Source organism: Microcebus murinus, chromosome 14 (assembly GCF_040939455.1).
Source record: "Microcebus murinus isolate Inina chromosome 14, M.murinus_Inina_mat1.0, whole genome shotgun sequence".
NCBI lineage: Eukaryota > Metazoa > Chordata > Mammalia > Primates > Cheirogaleidae > Microcebus > Microcebus murinus.
Genome location: NC_134117.1, coordinates 16,654,901 through 16,681,063, shown reverse-complemented (window position 1 = coordinate 16,681,063; position 26,163 = coordinate 16,654,901). Strand labels below are relative to the sequence as shown.

The 26,163-nt window shown below is 44.8% G+C and overlaps 1 protein-coding gene across 3 annotated transcripts in view; it reads right to left on the bottom strand.

Annotated features, from left to right (window-relative positions):
- Nucleotides 1–12,091: 12,091 nt before the first annotated feature.
- The window catches only part of GPAM (glycerol-3-phosphate acyltransferase, mitochondrial), a 63,681-nt gene continuing 49,609 nt past the window's right edge, over nt 12,092–26,163 (bottom strand). For all 3 annotated transcript variants that reach the window (XM_012771569.3, XM_012771587.2, XM_012771578.3), the window contains exons 14-22: nt 25,739–25,854; nt 23,703–23,773; nt 22,622–22,886; nt 21,939–22,081; nt 20,648–20,725; nt 19,885–20,025; nt 18,356–18,545; nt 16,799–16,857; nt 12,092–15,890 (exon numbers count right to left, since the gene is read on the bottom strand). In XM_012771569.3, the coding sequence (XP_012627023.1) occupies nt 15,774–15,890; nt 16,799–16,857; nt 18,356–18,545; nt 19,885–20,025; nt 20,648–20,725; nt 21,939–22,081; nt 22,622–22,886; nt 23,703–23,773; nt 25,739–25,854 (1,180 nt within the window). In that variant the 3' untranslated portion in view covers nt 12,092–15,773. The remainder of the gene's footprint in view (nt 15,891–16,798; nt 16,858–18,355; nt 18,546–19,884; nt 20,026–20,647; nt 20,726–21,938; nt 22,082–22,621; nt 22,887–23,702; nt 23,774–25,738; nt 25,855–26,163) is intronic.

The window sequence follows — 26,163 nt, the reverse complement described above, 5'->3', positions numbered from 1 at the left end:
AGGAGAGGATGTTTTGCGAGCAGTCCCACATGTCTGGAACCCATGTCAGTAAGGCTGAAAACCCATACGTGAACTTTGTGCAGTCCCAAAGCCAGGGGAGCAACACTGAGAGATTTTGGCAGTGACAATCACACCAACAGCGAGCTCTGCAGAACCTGACACCTGCCCTTGCGGCTGTCAAGACCCTCATGGAGCCCGTGGGGCACAAAGGCCCCAGCGGTTCTGGTCATTGGCCTAGGACTCAGAGGAAAGGCCCAGCCCAAGGCTGTGGCTGAACAGCAGGTAGACAAGGGGTGACAGCTTTTGAGGGATTTGACAGTCACTGGTCCCCCGGCTCCTCCAGAGAGCTTGGCAGCTGAAAGTCAGGATGGGATACAGGAAACATTCCACCCTGGGTCCCTGGCCCAGCACGGCCTAGAGGAGAGGGTTCTAGAAGCCAAGAGTAGAGCTGGCCACATGGGTGGTTTCCTGGTTCTGGACCCGTGCAGCCCAGGTGACTAGCCAGCCAAACCCTTCTCAAATGTGACTCCTCTCTGCCTGTCTGAATCCTTCCCTGTGCTGCCAAGAACTACCTACTGTTCACCCTTCCTCCTCCTCCTCTCCTCCCTCTCCCTTCCCCCTTACAGCACCCCAGCCTTCCAGTCCCATTTCTGGGTGCCTTCTGCATACCAGATGAGCCTCACTGTCCCCAAGGTGCCACCCCCACGCTGGCCAGCAGCTGCCCAGAGCCAACACCGAGCAGGCACGAAGGCCCAGCGGATTTGGGGAGCTCCTACCGAGCACAGGTTGCAGCTAGGTCTAGGGGGACAGGGAAAGGAAGAAATATGCAAAGACAAGTTCTCTTCCCCCAGGAAACTCCCCCTCCAGGGGGGAGGCCATAGTGACCCACAGGCTCCTGGGCAGGCAGACCTGGCTACACACATGGGGACCAGCTTGGGGGGGGGTAGGAGTCCCTCTGGAGTATATCTCAGCTGCCCAAAGCCCCCAGACCCTAGCCAGAGGTCCCACTCCACACCCAGAGCTCATGCTGGTAATGTGGAGCCCAAGCTGGTCTGTAAGATGCCCAAGGAAACAGCAGCCACATAGGAGCCGCAGAGGGTAAAAGCTGGGGCAGAGGGTGCAAGGCAGGAGGTTGCAGGCGTATGTTACTACTGAGGTCTCTGAATCTCTCAAACCTCTCCCACTCTCAGCTGCCTTTGGAGCCAGCGCCAAGCACTCCAGGTTGCGTCGCAGGGTGCGGGCGCCCTCTCGTGGACACGGCTGCTCATCTACACGGCTGCTCTTCCTGTGCAGAGGGGAGGGTTCAAGTTCCCCACCAGGCGCCAGCCCAGGGCAAAACCATGCAGGGCAGGACACTTGCCTCCAGCCCCAGCGTCCCTCCCCTTAACGCTCCTCGCATTTGCCCTCTTCCCACAGATCCCAGACACGAAGTTACACATTCTCCCTCCCACCCTTCCCCAGCTCGCTCTGTTGGTCTCATTCCCACCAACGTGCAAAATGTACACTGTAAATGAATAACACGACTTAATGTGGTAGCCTTGTCAGGAGGAAGTCAGTTTATAGCTGGCAAGGCCTTTACTAGGAGTGAAGCTCTGGTGTGGTGATTTGGGCATCCAGGAAGCATTTCTGGGTGGCATGGGAGGCACCCACTCTCCCCTTGTGCAAGGCAGTAGGGCTGTGTACTGCATGACATGAAATCAGCAGCAGTCCACTTCCCAGAGGGGAGGAGGCAGCCAGTGCACCCAGGAACCCCGAGGGACCCTGCGCTCACTGCCCATGCAACAGCTGTGAGGACCACGTGGGTCGAGTCCCCTGGACACAGTGCAGCGGAGGGCAGAGGAGATAAGCAATGACCACCAGCATTCCTAAGAGCTCCTATGACAGCAGGTGGCACGCGGCCACCTCACACTGCCCCTCCTGTGCCTACACTACAGCTGGCTGCTCAGTCGCATCTAGACTGCACGTCGCCCCAGATCCCCCCCCTCCCGGAGCTCCAGGAGGCAGCCACCGCCACCCCGCCCCAAGCCATCGGCGTTTACCTTGACAGTCCACCTCATTCACGTATGATGAAGAAGACCTGCCCCTCAGAATGCCCAGATCTGCCCAAATCCCCATCTCCCCACCCAAGCATCTCTTTCTGAACTGTGATTTCCTTTCTTCCCCTTCCCCCCAGCCTGTTGTACACAGATCTGCAAAAATACTCTTTAAAAAGCTTAAACCTCAATGACTTCCCTTGCACAGCTTCCCTGCCTGGTGCCCCGGCACCCCTCTCGGCTCAGACACCTGTACCAGCCCAGCCCGTGCGTTCCCTCTCCCGGGAACTGCCCGCTGCTGCCCCACCCTGCGCACAGTGGGCTCTTTCTCAGCCTTGAGGCTCAGCTTCAATGTCGCCTTGCTCAGAGAAGCTTCCCCAGCCCACAGCCCCCGACTACACTCTCCACAACACCCATAGGTTCCATGCACCGCACCTACCTCGGTCTGCTTCCTTTTAGGCCCCTCTCAGCGGCGGCTCGTCAGCTCCAGGAGGGCCGAGATGTTGGTATCAACCACTGTCGTATGCCCAGCACCTTGTCGCACATAGTAGGTGCTCAGGGAACACTGGGATGGATGATAAAGGGAAGGGCCAGAGCCACAGGAGGGTGCCATGAGGTTCCGAAGAGGAAGCGATCACTTCCAGGTGACCCGGGGGAGAAGGGAGAGGGATGAGACTGGCACATGCAGCGGTGATGGGACCAGAACCGCAGAAACAAAGGCACAGGGGGGAGGAGGCGTGAGTGCAGCGAGCAGTGAGGCCAGGGCCAGGGAGGTGGCCCTGGAGGCTCTGAGGGTGACTGAGTCACAGAGGAGCAGGAAGGCTCATGCAGATGCAAGACCGAAGGAGGAAGGAGACCCAGGAGGAGCTAACAAAATCGTGCAGGAGAGAGTGACGCAGAGTGACCAGAGCCTGGACTTGCACAGGGCACTGCCAAGGAGCATCCCAGGAGGCACCGCCCTAGTGCCCTGGTCCTTTTTCCCCAATCCTGGGCCAAGTACCCTATTTGAGGGCCCAGCGCCACCTAGTGGGAAGAGCCTGCATGCGTGGCGTGGCCACACCCTGTGTTCTGGTCCAGGTGGGGCCTGGTTCAAGCAAATTAGCACCTAAAAATTCATGACCATCAGGAAGGTGGAGGAGGCGGGTGAACCCCAAAGCACTGGTCCTGTACGTGACGCCCCTGTTCCCCCCGGGGGCTTGAGTACTCTGGACAAGGGAGCCAGCAGGCAGGCGGTGGTAGAGAAAACAGAGGCTCCTGCAGAAGTTTGCTGAATCATCTGGAAAGGGGCAGAGCCCTACAGTTTATGAAGCATTTACTGGGTGCCAGGCTGGTGCTCAACACTTCATGCCCGTCCGTCAGTCCATTTTATCCCCTGTCAGGTGGAGGGAGTTAGCCAAGAACCAGGTGTGAGGCCCGCCTGGCTGGTAAGTGCAGAGGCAGGATTTGAACCCAGGCAGCCTTGGCCATATTCTGGATGCTGAATCATAAAGCTATAAGCACCTGGGCAGCAGTCACATACAAACAGTTCCGCCAGAGCCATCTTGGATGTGAAGCTGCTCCCACACTATGATCCTGTTCAGAACTCTAGTGTGTTGGCAGTTCAGGGCTCCGTATGGCAAGAAAGCTGTGAAAAGACTTACATTGCCTTCCAAGTCGTGGCCTTCTTACCCGGAGGCCCCAGCGTGACACTGGCCCACCCTTCAAACTCAAGGGCAGTGTGCACTTCCCCTCCCCCCACAGCTGTAGCCCCTTTGTCCTGTAGTGGGTGGGCGGGTTTAACCCCTGAGGCAGACACGCCAGTCCTGGGCCCTACATTTCCTTGGTAACAATAAAGTCCCACTTCCCAGGACATGCTCTGCCTTCTCCCACCCCTGCCGCCATCCCTGTCCCATACCCAAATGTGGAGACAGGGGACTCAGCACACCTACGGCATGAAATCTGCCATCCAGGAAGGTCAAAGTCAAGTGAACCCAGGTGTAGTGTTTGAGGCCCACAGACCACGCTTCTCTGGGGACCTCAAGGAATTCCCCATGACTTCCTCATTTCTCTTCATCTGCAGAGTGGGAAGCGGCTACTCGAGTCTGTAAAGCCGGTAGCTCCATGACTGGCAATTGGTTCTGGCTCAATATTGTAATACTCTTCTTCTTCCCTAAAAAGAAAAAAACAACAAATTGCCCATTTGCAGACTCAAATGGCTTTTTCCCATTTTAAAGAAGGACGCACATTTAGAGACATTTCTATTTTGGAAAAACAAAACTGTGTAAGCCCAGTGAGTAAATGACCCCTCGCCCTTGGCCTCAGAGCCCAGTGGGAGTGTGGCCGGTGAAAAGGCAGACGCCCATCCGAATGGTCTCTGCTCATTTCCAACCCCTTACTCTGCGGAAAGGCAGACTCAGGGCTGCCAAATCGTCTCACAGCCATCACAAAGGCTAGAATTTCACAGAAAAATCTTCTGACGTCTCAAACATTGACTCCATTTATTTGAAAATTCGAACTTATCAAAGTAGGCTGGTTTGCCTGCAGCCTACCAGTCCCCAGTGGGTGTGGCCATTGCAGGGCAGTTGGAGGGCCATAGAAGTTTCTCTGAAAAATGAACTCACAAGAGGCAGATTAGTTGGAGAAAAGGCATGCACATTTATTTAACATGGATACACCATGGGAGCCTGCAGATAAAGACCCACTGATACAGGGAAATTGTCTATTTTTATGCTGAGATCCAACGAAGTATGGACAGCCATGTAGAAATATGATTGGACAAGAAGGGTATGACCTACTGCCAGCGGACTGAGCGGGGAAACCCAGCAAGGCCTGTCTGTCTAGATTCTTCTTGGCCTCTCTGAGCCGCATTCCTTCCTTCTGGCCCCACACTCTCTGGAATGGGAGTCTTATGACCTATGGTCAAACAAGATAGGTCAGATAATTTCTTTATAGCTAGCCTTTATACAGAAAGGCGGAAGGAAAGTTAGAGTAATATTTTTAGGCCTTATGGCTGGCTTTGGAGAAAAAGGGTTCTGGTTTCTATGACCTGCCTTGGGGAAAAAGGGTTCTAGTTTCTATGGCTAACCTCAGGGGAGAATGGGAACAAGAGACTGGATGACAAGAGAAAATCAGAGACTTTTGCTTCTGAGGCCCTCATTTTGGGGTATTGCTTTCTTTCTTTCTTTTTTTTTTTTTCATTAAGACAGAGTCTTGCTCTGTCACTTGAGCTAGAGTGCCGTGGCATCAGCCCAGCTCACAGAAACCTCAAACTCCTGGACTTAAGCAATCCTCCTGCCTCAGTCTCCCAAGTAACTGAGACTACAGGCATGTGCCAAGATGCCCGGCTAATTTTATCTATTTTTAGTAGAGACTAAGTCTCTCTCTTGCTGAGGCTGGTCTTGAACTCCTGATCTCAAGCCATCCTCCTGCCTCAGCCTCCCAGAGTGCTAGGATTACAGGCATGAGCCACCATGCCCGACCTTGGGTATTTCTTTCGGAACCCCAACACCATGCACAGGTCTTGCACATGAGCACTTAATAGTTTTGTTACATTTAACTGCCGGGTGAGCTGTTGAAGAGAGTCCTGTTCCCACTGTCTGGGGCTTGCCCTTCCCTTAAGGATCAACTAAAGGCTGACTCTGCCAGGAGACCCCCTCAGCCACCACCCGGATTTCCCGCAGGAGGCTCAGTATCGGCCCATCCAACTACGATGCTGTAGGTGACTTTTCTTGGACAAGGTCCTGTGTTGCCTAAGAGACAAAGGGCTGCTCCAGGTGAGGGACACTCTTTGTACCCTCTCCCCTGCCTACTCTAGGCTCTGTCAATACTGGTTATTGATAATAATAACACTCCCTGAACATTTACCACCCTGGATTCTAAATTCTCTAACCACAGATGTCCAACCGAACAGTCTTCGGAAACACTGGCTGTTGACTGGCTTTGCAGCCCAGCGTCCAGTCTGAAGAGTGGTCGTGAGGGCTGTCTTAGCTTGGGTTTCCCTAAAAGCAGCTTCGGAGAACAGAGTTGGGCTGCACGTCATTTACGTGTGAGCTGTTGCCAGGAAGGCCCAGGAAGGGACAGGCAAAGGCAGACAGAGAAGGGGAAAAGCCTAGAAAGGGGTGTTGATGAGGGTCACTGCTGTGGGCAACTGGAGCATAACCCCTGGGACCCTCCACATTGTTCCACTGAGGGGCAAAGAAGATGGACTATTGATCCACTCTGTTCCCACTCTGGGGTATTGGCTCCAGAACAATCTCCACAGAGAGATCTGGGAAGAGAAGAGATTCAGGAACATCCTCAGGCGACCTCCAGGGTGGCCGAGGGCATACAGAACCTACTACAAAACACTGCCTTGAGAAAATGCCATACAAAGGCCGAAGCCCATCTTTGCACTTAATCCCGCTTCAAAGCACTTCCCACTGGCTCGGCTGGCTTTCCCAACACTCCCACGGGAGACGTGGAGTCATTATTATTAGCCCTCGTTGACTAAAGAGAGAAAGCAAGTGTGTGCCCAAAGTCATGTAGCCAGTGACTAACTCTCATTTTCAGACCTGATGAATTTCATGTTATTAAATACCTCACCAGGAGGCTACTTTCAATAGCAAAGCATTTAATCCTTTAAAATTATTTTGTAACTTTTAAAGTTGATTTTTCTTACAGCTTTTGGAGAATTCATTTGGTGTGTGGCATGTCCTGTCTTTGCGTGGTGGGCTTGGCTACAGTAACCCCCCACTCAACAACCACCACGTTCCTGACAGTTACTCTTTCAACCTCCACCTTCCACCTTTGTGTAAAATAACTTCCCCGGGCATGATTTTATTGTTAACAACAATGAATAAAAGCAGCAATCAAGCCCCAGTTACTTGAGAGGCTGAGGTGGAAGGATTGCTTGAGCCCAGCCTGGGCAACATTGCAAGACCCTCTCTCTTAAAAAATAAAACAAGTATTTCTTTAAAAATATGACCAAAAAAATAAAAATAAATAAAAAACCCAGCAACCACAGACACACCACTTAAGTTGGCCCTCCTGGCTCAATAGCTCAGAGAGGGACAATGAATTTTCACAGAGAAAGACCTCAATGCAAAGTTGTTGCCAATAAAAATTAAGTTTCGTACTGACCAAAAAGAAAGATTGTGTTCCATTGCCCATTTTAGATACACTTTCCAAATTAATTCTCCTGCTTCTTGCCTGCAGTGAGAGGGAATGTCTACCTGGGAAAGTTAGGGAGGCTGGACAGCTCCTACAAAACAATTTCTGTAAAAATTCCTGAACTGGAGGCTACATGACTCCTGAGTAGTAAGCATTTATAGGAAAGCAAGGGAGCAAGGGCTGGTTATGTTAATGTATACAATGCCCCTACCACCGTCCCCACCCTGTGGTCCTTTATTAATTTCGTAAAGGGCGGTTTCACCATTACTGTCGCAGGATTACAGGCTTGGAGGTGATTCATTCAGTGCCTTGGAGGGAAGAGAACTCTCCTGACTGCAGGCGGAAGGGCCAGGCCCGCAGCCTGCATGGTGTGGGAGAATGAGGTGGAACTGGCGCCTCTTCCCTTAGCCACAAGAGACAAGTGGATTTTCCAGCCCAGTGAACACAGTGGGAGACGTCAAAGCGAGCCCCGCTAATGCCTGCTCTGTGCTCAGAACACCTCCCAAAGGAATGCCATCTCCAGATTCTGTTCCCGTGTTGATGTTCTCCCTTCCAGACACGGACCCACCAGGGATGAGGGGCGACTCCACTGAGCCTTTGCTAAACACAGTGTTGAGGATCAGGCTTGAAAACCAGCCACACTGCTTGCCAGCAGCATGACCTTGAGTGATTGTTCACATTCCGTTTCCTCCCAGGGTTGTGTAGCACCATCAGCAAGTCGCCAGCATGGCGCCTGGCACCTAGGATAATAAAAATATGATCCCGTGCTAATCGTTGTTGAGTTTGGCTCTGTGCCATCACAAACAGGCAATAAATGGTAGCATGTTCTAGCCCTTTCAACCTCAGACTCTCCTCCTGCTCAACTCTGCAAGGAGCACAGTCCAAGAGAGTCTCTGCTTTCCCCCTGCCCTGGGACATGCTTCTCTCTGCCCTAGTGCTCACTGTGCTTCGGGCAATCGCTCCAAGATGAAGGCAGAGTTTGCAAACCCGGGAAGCAGCACGTCAAGGTGACAGAGAGCAAATCTGAACTCTGCCTTACCTGCCTTCAGCAAACTACTCCACCCCTGGGCCGCAGTTGCATCACTTTAAATGGGGCTAACAGTCCTCGCCCCAGGGACTTGAGGCAAAATTTAGGGAGTGCTTAGCACAGTGCTAGTAGCTACAGAAGCACAGTAAGTAAGTCCTGGATAGGAGTATGTCTGACACATTGTTTTGCTGGAGCCATTTGACTTCCTTCCCGTTCCGCGTCATTATGTAACTTGCCGAGCTCCACATCGAACTCGGGAGCCATCTTGCCTTCGCTGCATAAGACCTTGATCGCTTTGCTTCCTTGCTCACGTTCTGTTTGGCTGGCGTTCACTAAACTGGGTCAAACAATACTGCTTCTGGCCTAGATTCTGTTAACGTACTGTGTGACCATGGACAATTTTCTCTTCTGTAAAACTTGGGGGCTGAAAACTAGGTGACCCCTAATTTCCCTTTCCAAGCTGAATTTTTCTGTCCCATGATTCTTTGGCATCTTAAAAAGGCTTTCTGGCTGGGGAGGGACTCCCCTTCTCGGCCATAGCCAACTCTTAGAGACAGCCACGGGCTCAGCCTGGCGTGTGCCTTTGACACACACACCAGCCGGTCCACAGCCACCTCCTCCATGTGGCCCACGCACCCCGGGAGGCAATATTTCTCTGCCATAATCACCCCAGGGACCTGTACCAGACAACTTGGGACTTTCCCTATAGCTAGAGCCCAGCGAAGTTACTCAGACGCGGAGGTCCTGGACAGTTCACCCTGCCCTGCCTTCTCTTCCCATGGAAGCCCTCGTGAGGGCTCTGACCTAAACCTCCCCCTCGCTCCTGTCTTCTGCCTCCCAGCCAGAAGGATGTCTTTCCCACGTGGCCTGTGCGGTGTGCCCATGCCTCCTGTCTCTAGGATCTCTGAGTATAAACACCTTTGTCTCTTCTGTGGCCACACCTGACTGACCACCACATAAAAGGATACAAAGCAAGCACCTATTGTGTAACACTTTCAAACCTACAGAACACTTCCACACTCGTTACCCTTAATTCCATCTTCAAAACCCCATTGTGAGGTTTTTCCTATGTGATATAGAGAACAATCACGTTCACTGAAGTCATGACAGGTCAAACTCCTCTGCGTGTGCCCAACAAAGCCAGACTCAATCCAGGGAGTACTGGCCCCCAAAGAAATCAGTAAAGGTTCTTTCTGCTGTCTTCCTTTTATTAGAAATAAAAACTGATTTGAAGCGCTATGTAAACTCACACACAGAACTAAAGTTGGGCAATCTAAGCCTTCCTTTGCATAGATTGAGGGCTGAGAAGTACCCAGATGACAAGCTTTGTGGTGTAAGTTGCCCCAAAATACAGGAGCTTTGCTGTCACCTACAGAGATGTCTAAGCAATGACGAGGCTCACGGCCACCACTGCCCATTATAGAAACATCTAGATGGGAACAGAGGGTCCAAGCAGGTCCCTGAAAGCCCAGTTCTGCCAAGTTTCTTGGTGGCACTGATACTTCCTAGAGGGGAAGCCACTTTGGAAAGAAGCAGCAGTTAGATGTTTATGGTTTATCAACATTCCTTACGAGTAAACTTAATGATTGCTAAAATTCCCAGGTGATAAAAGTTTCAGTACATTTTTTTAAACTAGCTTTCTCAATTCCAGGCGGATCCCCTGTCACTGGCAGCTCCATGTCCAATGGGTACAGCAGCCACATAACCTGCTAGGCACACTAGACTCTTCCAAGGGGCATTATTAGTAATTACAAAGGGCTGCTGCCGGCAAAGGGTATAGGTATAGAATCGGCCAATAGGAACCAAGGAGCAAGGGGACACCCTGGTGTGCCACACTGCCCTCGCCTTGGGTAGCCACCTCACTTCTAGTAAGTCCTGTATCTTGGCTATGTAAGTTGGGAACTTCAACAGGTATTTGAGGTACATCTATATTTTCTTTCCCTTCTAATCTTTAACCAACCTGCAAGATGAAGGTGGCAAGATGTTTTCCTAGAAGGCTGAAGTTGAGCTTGTTCACTCGCTTATTCTAATCACTTCATGCCATGATAACAGGTAGCTTTTACGCTCGTACCAAGCCCACTGCCAGCGGCCAACACTAGCTTGTTTCCACATGTCCTTTCTTTGACATGGACAAAGCAGCGAGTCAGACATCAAAGGTTGACTTCGATGCCCACTGACTGGGATTAAACATCACCAGTGTCCTCATCAAAGATTTGCCTCAACCCTCCATTCCTTCCTAGGTCAGATGACCAAAGGTAACCTTCCCCTCCTGTGGATTGCCTTCTGGCTCTTGGAAGGAGTACCTTGGACTGGTCCTTTCCTGCCTTTTTCCAAGGCCAAAAAACATGAACCGGCAGCTGGCAAGATAGAAATGGCTCAGAGAAGCAATTTAGTATCTTTGATCCATAGGTGTTGTTGGACCAATATGTAATAATTGAGTATTTTCACATAAAAAAATACAAATTTCAGATAAAATTGTAAATTAAAAAAAAAAAAAATCAGAGGAACTGGAAACACTACCAGGACTGTCTGGTCAAGGACAGGAAACCAGGAAGAGCTGGAGAAGAATGGAGTTGTAGAAATAGACAGGAAGCTGACTGAGCAAGCAGGGTCTGGGTGAGAAAAACCAGGCAGTGGGGCTGATACCATAGACGCCATGGAGGGCTTTAAAAAATGCCTTTTATTTGTCAAGGAGATGTGTTAGAATTTTACTAGCTAGGTGTGTAGAAGGCAGCAAGGGGTTAAAAGAGGGAATGAATAGGACTAAAATAAGTAAGTAAACTAAACATCAAGAGATCAGACTTCAAAATTATTGTCCACTTACCGAGTGGCTATAAAAGTTAGCAGCAAGAGAGCTGCTAGTGCAAAGGAAAAAAATGAATGTGACAAAGAGTGAGGACATCGTCACAGTAACAACATCCCAGAGGAGATCATAAAGATTCAAGTAGAAAGTCCAGGTCGCGGGGCTGGCTGGAGAGCGATCGGCTGGTTGTGGGGATCAGTTCCTTTCGCAGCCATGTCAAGCATCCAAAGGGCACAGATGTCATCGGCAGCCACCCGTTTACACATTTACCACCATTTCTGGGGGCACACTCTTGAGGTCAGGCTGTATTTGAAGTTTACAAAGGATCCACAAAATATACCTGTGCTCTGATAAAATATTAATACTTATTTGTCAAAAAAGTAAACTGATACTGTTTGAGCATTTATGATAAACTACTAGGGAAAACCCAACACTTCAGTGCATACTTTTTATTAACTTAAATATATGAAAATAAGGCCAGGCACAGTGGCTCATGCCTGTATTCCTAGCACATGGGGAGGCCAAGGCAGGAGGATCACTTGAGGCCAGGAGTTCAAGACCAGCCTAAGCAAGAGGGAGACCTGGTCTCTACAAAAAAAAAAAAAACAGAAAAAATTAGCCGGGCATGGTGGCTCAAGTCTGTAGTTCCAGCTACTCAGGAAGCTGAGACAGGAGGATCACTTGAGCCCAGGAGTTTGAGGTTGCAGTGAGCTGTAATGAGGCCACTGTACTCTAGCCTAGGCAATAGAGTGAGACCCTGTCTTAAAACAAAACAATATATATATATATATATATATATATATATATGAGACAAAGTACCAAGCTTAAAGGAACGTTCACAGAAACCAAAGAATATCTCTGTGATGTGAATATTCACTAAATAAAAGCAATTGCTAAGATGTAGATCCACATCTTAAAATGCTTGATTAAATTTGAAGAGATGTAGGTCAGTAATAAAATCATGAACTGTAGGTTCATAAATTTATGAAAGATTATATCTGTAGCCATTTAAATAAGGTTCTATGTAAAATCAAACAAGAACAATAGTTTATATAAAGAATTATGTAGGAAAACTTAACTACAAATCCAAGACAACAAGAATACGTTCATTTTTTGGTTTATTAAAACGAAACTACATTTCTGTGCTTCTTGCAATACATTAACAGGCATAAAAATCAATCAACATTTCCAAGTAAGTTTCAGTCACAAAATTACACAGTGTTATTTTACAGTACTTTATAGTAATTCTTTTTACAACCATCTTAACATTTCTTTGTACCACAGGCAAATAGTTTAACACTTCCCGTCAAGACATCGCAGAGCTTTAGATGTTTAGAAATAAGGTCAAGAGTCTCTTTCAAATGCAATCATTAGTTTGTATTAAACTAAAATGCCAGATGGCAAGTCTTAGATTCCTAAAAAGAGTATTTTAAAAAACAGATTTACATCCCATAGTCAGTCTTATAAACCTCAGTGATAGGTCCTATCATTTCTAAACACTGGTGCTATCTATGGATAAAAATTTGCACACAATTGTGCAATATTTCCTTCTAGATTTGAATAAAGACCCCATTTACCCCAATTAATCTTGGTATTAATTCTGCTGCTTTCAGTGAAGAAGCCAGGATCATTGACAACTGAGCTTTCTATCAGAGGAAAGAGCTCCGACCACCTAGAGTACAGTTTTCTGTGCTTATTCTCTCCGGGGATGAAGCATACATCTATTCAATGCAATATTTCATAGTACAAAATGCATGCACTGCCATCTGTTCCTTACTATTTTGTCTCCTTAGAGAACTACCTAACAGTGTTTCCAAAATGTTTTCCCTGGGACACTAGTGAGAGATACATAGGTGTCCCAAAGGGGGGAAAGGTCCTGGGGTCAACATAGCGTGGGCAACGCTGAGTTAAACCGGTTTTCACTACCAGATGCTGAGCCCTTTCCACACTGAGGTGCGCTGTAAGCTTCCACGTGCAAACTTCATTTGTCAGCAACACTGTTTCTACAACACACTGCTAAGCACCTTGCAGAGTACTCCTAATACATGGAGCACTATGGGAAATGCTTTTTCTCCCTCTGGGTTACTAGAAATTCCAGAAGCTGAGCTTACAGTCATTGCAATCCCAGAAATATTTTCTCCACTTACCCTCATGACTTCATGAGACTTAATCGATCTGAAAATGAAGACTCAAAGCTTTCTCAGTTCTACACACGTCACACTAGCTTTTGCCTTTATTTTTCTTGAAACTTTAAGAGAGCAAAAAAATTCCTTCCTCTCTTCTGAATTACTTAGCACATTATTTTAAAAAACAAAGTGCAGTTTTATATTGCTTATTATTGTTTTTGTTTTTTAACGTGACTCACAGTCTTCCCCTGGAGGGCATGCATTTCATTTGATAGAAATGCAATAGAGTAAACTGTAATAGATTATTTACAAGCACCTAGTTTCTTTCACCTTAATGGAAGCCACTGCTGTTTGAAAACAATGAGAATATATCTTTTAACAAAATAGCGCTATCTGGAAGAGCCTTATTGTGATAATGCATTTTTTTTTCAGTCATGAGGCACTGAAGAATGAGTTGTGCTGAAATAAACTCAAAGGTCAGCTTGTCTGGATGAGCATAACTTTGGTTGAGATTTTTCTTCCTTAAAAAAGATTTTCAAAGCACCAGTTAATTACAAAAAGCATGCATATTTATACTCACAGTGAGTTAAGTGGCGAGAGAGCTAGCGAATCATACATTGCATTCCCCTAAGCATCTGACTGAATTTCTGGAAAACAAACCAACCAAGATGGAAAATAAAGCCAGAGAAGCTCTAGTGTCTCTGCCCAGGCTGGCAAAGCAGCAGCTCTTTGCAGGAGTGGCAGGCAGGGCAGCAGTGTCCACTGGGAAGTCAGCGACAACCTTGACTTTCCAGCTAACTGAGACGTTGAGTAATCCTTAAACTACAATTTAGAGGATGGAAAAAACGAGATTAGTGAAATGTTTGATCCCCCAATAAGGAACACCCGAGGGAATAAATAAGACTCCCTGGGTACCTCCCAAATGCAGCCAAGAAGTATTCTTCTACCCTAATTGGTAAAATGGAATGCTAAAAAGTGGTATTTCATTCCACACCAGAGCCCCTACAACTGACAATGACTTAATGGTATGTGAGTTCCTATAAAGACAAAGAAAAAATATATTTTAAATGCAGAATTTTAGAAGAGTGAGCATAGCATTATTGCTATGAGTCTCAAACAAGATATTTCATACAACATGAAATACCAATCAGTAACACTCCCTCTCCCAAAACACATATATTATTCACAAGACACTATTAGTGTTTAAAATCCAAGTTTATGAAAGTACAAACTTAATTCTCAGTACTTTTATATTAAATTCAAAAAAACTACGCAATACTCATCTGGAAAAATTCCTGATTCCACAATATCATGGAGATAAGGGGCAGTAAATTGTTAGAAAATATTTTAACTCCATGATCTTTAAGAAATCACCATAATTACCACAATTAACTAACAACTATGCTCCCTGCTCACAAAAAAGGCACCTACCCATTAGGAACAGACAATTCTTCATAATTATTTGCCACTATATGGCATCAGGGTTTAGGTATACAACCCATACAAATTTTTAAAGAACCATGGTTTTTGCTCAAAGCTAAAAATCCATAAATGCCTCTGACCACTTACCAGCCAGTAAGGCCACCACATATATTGCACAGGTTGTACACAGCACAACTCCAGTGGGTACCAGTCACCCAGACAAGGGGGCTCGTGTGCAACCTGTGTGAAGTACACGAAAGCCCTGGGCCAGCAGTCCGCAGCCAGAGCACCGAATGAGTCTATCAGGCCAAGCTAATCAAATGAGGACAGTTGCTAATTGGTTCGAGGATTTCCAAGAAACAGCTGTACCTGTGAGAAGCAGGTCCCACCTGAGGGGTAAGATGGGATACAGACAGAAAACAGGAGGAGTTTCTAAATACTTGCCGGTCATTTAAAACTCAATGGCACTTTTTTTGTATGAGCATAAGTTTTCAATGTCAAGTTTTCTTGCCAGTCTACCTTGAATTTTGCTGGCCAAATGAACTTCCTGATGTTAGCTGTTTGATCATAATATCTCAATTTCTGACCTAAACTAATATTGTCTGTTTTCATGTAACTCTTAAAAACATTTTCTAAATCTGACTGCAAAGGACAGCACAGTGATACCTGGGTGTGATGTACATCGGCCCCTTCATTTGTAAAGCACTTTGGGGTGAAAGGTGCTCCCATTTAAAATTTAGCTACTACTGACAAAGATAAAACTGAAAAAGAGAGAATGATGACTCAATTATTTTTAAAGGAAGGATTACCCATGAATCAGAAAATATACCATTGAATTACCTGACAGCATTAAGTATAGCATACAAGATTCAGTTCTAGAATACAACTACATTTCTGTGTCTATCACAGTAATTAGTCCTTAAAAGTTGTACTTAAAATGTAAATCTTTAATAAGCTGCAAAATAATTTATTGAGATTCATCTTGTAACCTACTGATTATGAGTCGCAAATAGAGGCTGAGGTCCCCCCAGGTGTCATCTGCAGGCTGCTGTGTCGTCTCAGAGTCGGGCAGATCACAGCTCCACGGAGGGGAGAAGGCACTTGTCTTCCAGGAGATCACCTCAGGACAGGGCAGGCCTGACCTCGCGACGGCACCTTCAACTCTCGAGCCAGAGCCTGGAGCCCACGGGGGACTCGTCTCGTGCCCTTCACTTGCCAGAGGTGCCACACGTCACCTACAGCACCACAAAACTCAGAATATATTCTAGGAGTTTTTGCCGGTTGCCTTGAGGTAGAAAAGTGCTGCTTAGTTCTAAAATGGACACTCTCTTTTGTTTGGTCTCTTTGAAAACCTGAAGAGAAAGTTTAGGTTAAATTAAATGCCAAAAAAAAAAACAACCCCAAAAAGACATTTCTGTCAACCCTGACCTGGGTCCTAGGCCCCAAAAGGCAGCAAAGGCACATAAAGCTGCATCCTGGCTTTAAGCAAATGCACACGTGGGTGTGTATGAGGTGGGGGTTATGGGTGCGAGCATGGTGTTTTGGGGGATGAAGTCCAACCAGTGCACCATACTTTAAAACTTGTGTTAGAATAAAGTCACAGATAGTCCCTTAGAAAAGGCCACTAGTCTCTCCACGGAACTCAAGTTCCACATGACATGTGAAGGTAAAGGACACCTGAGGACACTTCTAGCAATACTGGTAAAAATACAAGAAAATAACCGAAAATCATATGGAATCATTAACAGCCAAGACTGTGGTACAAGATGAGCATCCCTAATCCAAAAATCAAAAATCTGAAATGCTCCAAAATCTAAAACTCCTCTGAGTGCTGACATGAAGCTCAAAGGAAATGTTCATTAGAATAATTAGGATTTTGGTTTTCAAATTTTCAAGATTAGGAATACTCAATTGGTAAGTATACAGCAAATATTCCAAAAATCTGAAAAAATCTTGAAATCCAAAATATTTCTGGTCCCAACATTTCAGATAAGAGATACTCAACCTGTAGTATTTTAAAACATACTGATGCCTGTTATATAAAAGCAGTTTGGGAATGAATGTCAAGCCAACAAAATTCTGAACATTCAAATAAATCTACTGATGGGCCTCATCTTCAACATATCCCTGCCCACTCCGACCCCTGTTCCCAGAAATCCTTCTCTAGGGTCCACTCCATCACAAAGGTAGCTCAAATTAACTAGATCTAAAGAGAACAGAAGTTGACACCGCTTTAATATCATAAATGGTAGACACTTACTCCAATATCCTTAAACATTTTCACAGCATTCTTCACAAGACAATATGTGGCACTCTCCGCTGTAGAGAAAGAATAAAACCCTGTTAAATGTTCATGCCCAGCAAAAAGTGTGGGAGCTAGAAAGAGGGCTTGGGTGAGGCAGTGTAGACTGGGGCAGGCTCCATTTCTGCCACTGGCAGCCTGCAAGGTCTCGGATGATTTGCTTTAAACCTACTTTGTCATCTGTTAAGGGGGAACAAAGGGGATGGGGAAAGAGAAAAATAAAGGAGGGAAGAAGGGAGGAAAGGAAGGAAAGAGAGAAGGGAGGGGAAATACCTAAAACACCCATTTTGCTGGATTTCTGGGAGAATCAAATAAGAGAGTGTGCAAATATTTCTTTAAACTACACAGTGATGCATAAACGATTCCTACATCCCTGGAACCAGAAAAAGCACAATCCTAGAGGTCACAAAACAAGCATTCTAAACCCAGGGTAACCCCATTAACTAGCTGCGTGATCTTGAATAGTTACCTCAGCTATAAGATGAGGTGATTGGATCAGATTATCTCCAGATCCCTTCTGGCTCAGAAAACTGATTCAAAGCAGTTTTAGTTCCAAACCATAATTGTGTAAAATGCTACTCCCACCCCAATCACATCTCTTATAAAAGATGACATAGCAAACAATACCAAGTGCTGGCCAGGGTGTGGAGTAACTGAAACACACCGTTGGTGGGAGTGCAAGTTGGCATAACCACTTAGAAACTGTGTGGCAGTTCGACTAAAGCTGAATATACCCAGAGACTGAACTGCAAACGACCCAAATATCTATCAATAGCAGAATGAATAAATAAAATGTAGTAAACAGTTACACAATGGAACACTACACAACAACAAGAACTACTACATGCAACGTGTACATATCTCACAAATGCTAAATGAAGAAAGCCAGACTTAAGAACATACAATTGTAACATTCAATGTATGTAACATACCAAAGCAGATAATAGTACTGTGTTTCCCTGAAAATAAGACCTACTCATAAAATAAGCCCTAGCAGGATTTCTAAGCATTTGAGCAATATAAGCCCTACCCCAAAAATAAGACCTAGTGATGGGCGTGGCTACGCAGCATATCTGCACAACCCATGCATTTCGTCGCAGAGCAGTAAAGACAACGGAGCAGCTCTTCTCATCTGCCCCATGAGAGCTCTATTGCTTGACATGAGAGATTGGGGCTAACGGTTCTAAAGGAAATAGAGTCGCAAGAAATTCAGGATGGAAGTCGGGGTTTGAAGAGTTAATGATGATGTTCCAGAAGAAGATGACTTAACTATATTTGAATCAATGTAGATTGTTGTATCGTACTTGAAAAATATAACACACCCCCTGAAAATAAGCCCTAGGGTGTCTTCTTGAGGAAAAATAAATATAAAACCCTGTCTTATTTTCGGAGAAACACAGTAGTACTCTATAGAGATCAGGACACGTTTGCATTTTTCCAATTTTGTACAATTAGACTTCTTAAGCCAAAAACACCATAGTTTTTAAAAGAAGACCAAACAGTAACTTAACATACCATACACTGCAACATTTCTTTCTGTTCTGGTTATCAGGTATTTGTGCAACTGTTGCAGGTACTCAGGCTCTGGAATAGGACCGCTGAAGTTGTGAACGAAGATGGCGGCAGAGCTGTAGGCCTCCAGCAAGGGCCCAAGGAGTCTCTGTAAGAAGGTGATGAACTGCTGGTGCTCCTTGGATTGGCTCACCTGGGAGTGCAAGAGACAAAGCCATGGGGAAGGGACAAGAGACACAAAGCAAGCACACAGAGAACTTTCTTTAAAGAACCAGTAACTGAAGAAGACGGCCACTCACACTAACATGACATGAAAGCAGCCCACTGCTCCTCAGGCAGAGAATCTCTGCTGGAAGCAACTACTGGTTTTGAAATGCATTCTTTCCTGTAATCATTCACTTTTACAGTATTTGAGGCTTGTGTTCATTGAACAACTGCCTAGGAGAAATTTTTAGAACTGAACACCATAATTACGACATATTGTCATCAATGAAAATTGGCTGGTTCTGAGAGGCTGGGCCCTCCAGGATCTGAAGCCAGAGTTCAATGGTTATTCAAGAGCCAAAAAGGCCATGAGGCAAGACTACCAAGATCATCGCAGTCCTTCCTTGGCCCCGCACTTCCTGCCTCCCCGACATGGCCTTCACCCACACTCAGCGCCGTGAGGAGTGTTGGCCACGGCGAAGGGTGCTTTGTGGCAACAGAGGCTCTCACTGTATCTACCGAAAACACACAGGTTTAGTTAAGCCCCTCCGGAGTGTGAAAGCAAGATCACTGCCCAATCTTGAAACTAATATCAAAAAAGAGAGGATTTTTAAATGTCATTTGGAATCCTCAGAAGCTATACCTCTTGACTGTATGTGTGTGTGTGTGAACTAAGAGCGCTTATCCCACTGCAAAGAGAATAATCCACTTAGGGTATTCAGAGAAGATAGGTCATTATTGATAATTTCAAAAATATAAATTAGATGAAATTGATTTTTCTAAATCAGGAATAATCTTTTAAAAATCCAAATCTTCTCTTTTAATAGGATTTATCTGAACTGAAGGCAAAGAGCTCAATGCATGAAATTCTGGGAGGGATGTAAGAGTGACTCTCAAAAAAAAAAAAAAAAAAAAACAGGCCAATGACAGCTCAAAATTAACTTCCTAACCGTACTTGCCACGTACTACCCTGCTTTGGTGATGACTGAACAAAAATACTACCTCATGAGAAGTAGGTGCAGGTATGGGCAAATAGGTATGTACCTGTCTGTGTATGTCGTGAGGGTAACAAAAGATATCACCTATCATGTCCATCTTCCTGACTTTTCACATTCTTGTTTCCTTTTCCACTTACCGATACCCAAACTAAACAACGTAACGTATTACTCAACTCGAACAGTTTGAGTATCTTTACTATGTAGAAGGTACCAGAGCTAGTGAGTGGGTACTTCAGATACAAATAAGTCACCAGAGTCCCAGTTTATCTAGTTGCAACCTAACCCTTAATGTATCACCGTAATGACCACCAGAATCCTTCACCAAAGTACCTTCAGGTAGCAATCTCGCTGCTCCTCACCAAAATCACTGTCTTCATCTTCCTCGTCACTTCTCCAAGACAAAGGTTCTGGAAGTTTCTTATCCCACTGGTGCTCACCAAGACCCGGACTGATATCTTCCTGGTCATCTTGCTGGGCCAAGGAGACAACCAACAGTGAGTAAGTATGCACAGCACACAAACAACCACCCAGCTGGAGCCCAGACAGAGCAGTCCTCTCCAAAGTCCCTTCCCAGCTCTTTGTTCAGCAATTCATCACGTCAGTCCACTTCCCTTTTCAAACTCAATTAGCTCAGGAGATAGCAGAGGAGAAAACAAAGGGTGGATGGGAGCAGAGAGCTACCACACAGATCAAATAAAAACTACTTCACACCTTCTAAATGGGTATCTACTCTCCCAAGCCATACCCTTCACACTAAATCTACCAAAATTAAAACAAAATCTCAAAAAAGAAAAATTGAGATGTGCAAGCTATAAGCACATGGATACATACAACATCACACCTTAGAATCAAACTTCTGGACGCCACGGAATCAAGTGAAGGTGTGTTTTAGACAATACCACTTATACAAAAGGAGCCAAAATAGTAAACAATCCCAAAACATATTTATTCTTCCCTTTCTTAGTTACCTCTTCATCTGAACGTGACTATATAGCAAATGTAATTATTTGCTTTAAATAACTGGCAGAAATTATAAGGACATAAAGAACAAGTAACTAAATAAAGACAAATACAGGAAGGCTCTTCCTCTTACCTCTGCCACTGTCAGAATACCATACTGGATGAACTTTCCTACTGTCTCATGGCAAACTTGGTAAAAGGTCTGGCAGGGCTGAAAAGAAAAGTCATTCAATTGTAAATGTCACTGTCTTATGCTTCTTTTTTTAAAGACAAAAAGCGCTATACAAGGTAGCTGCCAGATTCCCATTCTTTCACCTACCTCCTGCTACTGGACAACTGATCAAAGGGCTACTGCTCCTTTGATCTCTGACGCCCACCTCCTGATAAACACAAGATCATGGACAAAGTCCAAGAAGAGGCCGCTTTCCCCTGACTGCCAGAGCACCTGATGTGGCACCACCTGCGAATGGCGCTGAGCTCAATTCTCAGCCCGGAGGAGCAAGCCCGCAGAAGGGCTGCTTGCAAGGTCCCTGCAGCTGCTCCTCTTTCTTCATAAGGCAATTTCCCTGCAAAAGCTATCTTACAATAAAAATTGTACACAAAGTGGTCAATGAGGAGACGGAACATACGCATAACTCAAGAAAGACCCAGGGAAAGGACATGGTCAATCTTAGGAGCCTTATCTGCCCCCACCCCTCCCCTCCCGTCACCCAAAGTTCATGTAAAACAGATTCCCCACTAGCACCACTGATACACCCCACACAAAGAATGACATGCACGAGGGCTGTACTCGAACACACGCACTCGTAAATGTCCCAAGACACAGCCATGTAAGTAAAAGAGAATATCAGAACTCAAATAAAATGTGAATTCTATTTGTTCATGATTTCAAGGGGGAAATCTCTTTATTGCTTAATATATATGCCTCATGATTAAATGTCTAAAAGTGCTTAAATATAATACAAATGCTCATTAGTACTGCTGGGCCTTAATTTCCTCATTTGTAAATTGAGAAGTGTTCAACCTTAAAAATCATCTGCTCAAGATGATTTTTAAGGCTGTTTCTGACTCTTATCATCTGTGGTTCCTTTATCTACGGGTGGGTGCGTTAATTATTTACGAACCACTGACCCAGCGCTTTATGTGCAGTTATGTGCAGCTTTGGATCTGACTGTCTGAGAACACTGAGCGGTCTGTCCCATCATGCCCCGTAGCTGCACGAAGGATTCGCCAGAGCAGCGAGCCAGGGAGCAAACCGAGATAGTAAACAATATATTGGTTTGGTGGTCACCGGAACCCAGGAATGGGATATAAAGCATCAATGGTAGGCCAAAAATTCTCTAAGAGAAAAACCTAAGTGGTTTATGTTTTCATGAAAATACTCAAGCAAAAGAGAACAGGAACACGGAAGAGTCTCCACTCACCAGCGAGATGGTGCCCTCGTTGGAGAGCAGGTAGCACAGGCTGGCCGCCTTCCGCACCAGCTGCTCCTGGCTGATCAAGCTGGGGGGGTTGCCGGCCGGGCCCCCTGAGCCCCTCTTGTTGAGAACTGCATAAAGGCTGCAGGCTGAGAAAGGAAAGCAACAATGAAGTTGCTAGCTCTAAGTCTCCAGGACCAACTTCACCTAGCTTGGATAATCTGCACTACCTTAAGAGATTGTTAATATATCAAAAAACAGTAGCCTGTATTTGCTAAAGAAATTGAAGTAAATCCCACAAGTTTTGATTTTTAGGATTCCATGTAACCCTGACTCCATCAAAAACCTTCCCCCACAAGCATCAGTGCCCTGTTACCCTTCCTCACTGTTTTCTCTACTCACAAATGAGGCCCTCCCCTCACTTTACTGTTGTGTATAATGTGTCGTCTCATTAAATTTGCAGCTCCCGGCTAGCAAGGCACCTCATCTCTCCTTAGTAATAAGTGTAATACAATGCAGACGGTAATCCAGTAACTACTCATTATAGTTAGAAATAGTGATATAACAGCAGATTACATTTTCATTTGAAAACTATAAACATAGCCATGCATTCCCTCAAACAAGGGAGTATCACCCAAGTTAGGTACTTTCCATGAAAATATCTGAAAATATTTCCAGCCCTGACATACCTATGATGGCCTCCATGATAAAGACATGGAGGACCCCATTGCTGTAGAAGTTGAGTTCAAAGACCGAAGGGACAGTTGTGCTGGGAGTAATAAAAAACTCATCATTCCTGCTAGTGTGGGTGATCGTGACGCAATTTCCCAGGAGCTGTATGGCGTGCATGACTACATCTTCTGAATTGCCTGAGAACCCCAGGTCAAAATCGCGCGCCAGGACTTCCTCCTTCATCACAAAGAAGTCTTCCACCAATGTGGAGAGATCAATTCCCTAAAAAAAAGAGACAGAAAGGGTCTCATCATATCGGAAAACCTCCTTTCCAAAAGGCCCAAAGGCCAATATTCCAAGATTTTCTCCTTGCTTTGGCTTTCCTGCAGCTCACTGTTGGCACATGCAAAAACTGAGCCAGAAGAGCAATGCAGAGCAAGTCAGACAGTGGCTTCAAAAGCTGGTCCCCCGGGAATGTCAAGGTATTCCACATGCCAGAGAACACTCAAACCAGGACACATGATATGAGCGTGTAAGATAACAAAGGGAAAGGAAAGCCATCTGAAAGTAAGAAGTGCTTCTTTTTCAGCAAGAATTCCCTTCAGTTTAAGTATTTTCCTGACAAATATTAATATTTGCTTGGTGCCTATATATTGGCATCACATCTGGTTTGAGAACACAACTATAAACAAGACAGACATGTTCTCTCCCATCATACAACTTAGATAGGCATATTGTGAGAGGGCAGAGGGTAGGTTCTAAAATACAAATCAATTCCCTCATAAAGTATTCACTGTCAGCATACATACTGCATGTCAATGAAATATACCTTATTTACATTAATAATATTAATCAAAGAATGTCTTATTACTACACATATTAAGCAGGCTGAGCAGTCTGGTTGGTTTTCATGTAGATTTTTCCCCCATCAGATTGATAAGCTTCTCTGGACAGTGTCCTCAGCTTATTTTACTGTTTGTTTACCTCATTGTACTAGCCAGGAATGGGCCAAATCTACCGCTGAATAAGTATTTAAACAGCTGACAAAACATTCCCCTGCTTCCTATTTAGGGGAAGCAGGTGACACTGCAGACATACCTGCCTGTGTCTGTAGAGGAGCAGGCAGGCCACAATGTGTGTTGACATAATGGCACAGGACTTGCTAGCAGCTGGAAGGCAAACACAAAACCTTAGTTGCACTTTTTTTATATACAGCTGAAACTTTTTCAAAGTACCTAAATTTTAAATAAGAATATTTAAAACTATAAAAGTCCTCTACCACATTCCCATAAGTGTGATGTACCAAAAATAACATTACACAATGTTCTCTACACTGTACAATGGAACCTCCTTAGAAATCACTATTAATCATATAACAGGCTAAGACAGGTGCATCTTCAACACAAGCCAATAAATTGAGTTAGTGAATGAACAAAAGACACCTTTATTAAAATACCAAGACCCAAAATACAAGCCTGTTTTAGTTCCCCAGGCTATCCCATTGTCATATTCCTTGACTTGTTCCTGGCCGCAGTCTTCTCTCACCACAACTCTACCTCACTCTTCTTAAAAATTTACCACATTAAAATGAAGGCAGAGTTGTGCGGTGGGGTGGGGAAGGAGGTGATTGGGAATGAGTTTGAAGTCAGAAAAATCTGGGCACAAATCCTACTTCTTTACTAATTTCATGACTTGGGGAAATTACTTAAATTCCTGAGCCTCAGTTTACTCGGTGGCAAAATAAAAATACTATGGAGCTCACTGGGCTGTGTGAGCATAAAATGATTGGGCTGACACAAGGCCCATGGTAATGGTTGCTCAATATACTTGCATTTCCTCTTCCAATCTGGCCAGAGGTGGGGAGGAAGGGCACAGAAGTACATTTGAGAATGACTGTCACGCATAACCTAACACTTTGAATTTGCAGAAAATTATATAAATCAAGTCTAAGAATATTCATGGAATGGTCTGAAATAAAGATAACATTTCTGAGTTTTCTGAGATGATAAGGAACTCATGAATACTTCATAATTCACAACTGAAGTTGTCTCCAGTGTTTACAAAAAAAGAACTCAGTACATATAGCCATTTAAAAGGATATTTATAGAGAATTTTTAAAAACATGAATACATGTTTGTATTATAAGTAGAAAATAGCACAAAACTATAAAAAAAAAAATTTAGAACCTACACAGCAACACAACTGGTTATTTAGGTCATGGGTTTTTGCTAACTATGTTATCTTTATTTTCCAACTTTTTGACAATAAGAATGTATTATATTTTGTATCCAGAGTTTAAGCAAGCGAGAGACACAATCAAATGTGCTTAAGAAAGAATCCGCTGGCCCAAAGTCAAGTAGGAATGGGAATAGCCAGAGCGGAAGCAGCAAGATGAGGGGAGAAATCCTCCCCCCGCCAGCACTGGCTGAAAGTCTGAGAATCCGACCAGGATCCTGGCTCTGAGAATAGTGACAAGGAAATCCCAACAGGGCTGAGCACCAAGGGACCACTGGGCAGCCTCGGGAATTTAAAGCAGCCTCTGCAATAGCACACCACTCTGCAACCTGCAACTTAAGGAAGACCAGTTCTGCAGTCAACTCACACTCTGCTCTGGGTTCACTCCCACTTGAATTATTTGTATACAACTATCCCACTGAGAAGAGCATAAGCTCTTTGAGTACAGAACCATTAATTATTCCATTTTTATTCCCCACAGCCAAAACAAAGCTTTGTACATAATGGCCACACAATATTTGCTGAATTAAAAAAACTCATGGAGCCCAAGGAGAAAGGGACATGCAACTATAAACCGAGACATCATACCACAAATTATTAAAAAAAAAAACCACACATTCACAAGAGGCAACAAATCCTTTTAACAATACTATTTTTTAAAAAAGCACAAGAACTACCACATGAATACCTACTAATTACCAGACACTGTGTGAGATGTTTTATTCATATTATCTCAAATCCCCACAGTACTACTTCCTTTCTAATAACTTACCCACAGCCACCCGTCAATTAGAACCAGAAGTGGAAACTAACCTCAGCAGATTCTAAAACCTGCATGGTTTGCCCCACACCATGCTGAATCTAAATTGTAGAATTAAAGAGTTTGGCATTTTACTTACTGAATAGAATATGCTCGGCCAGATTTGCAATCAACCTTCTTCGCATGGATTCATCTGTTGCATTTCTAGACTCATTAATGGATGTGTCTCTACCTTCTTCAGCAGCATCACTAGGTCTGAAAAGTTATTTGAAAATCAACCTACAACCCCACTCTTTGACAAGGCAAATTGTGTGTGACTAATGTATAAATGAATTAGATACTTGAAAATACTACCTATTTGAAATTTAAACCACAAATAGAGTATTTCTCTGGGGTTTTTATCCTGTATAATGTACTTTATATTTAATACACTCCCTTGGCCAAAACATTTTATTTAGTTATGACTAAATAATCTCTTGGTACATCACTTCCAAAATGCACTGGCAAAAAGAATACATAAAACAAGATGCCTCACTTTAAAACATTTCTGAAAATTCAACACTT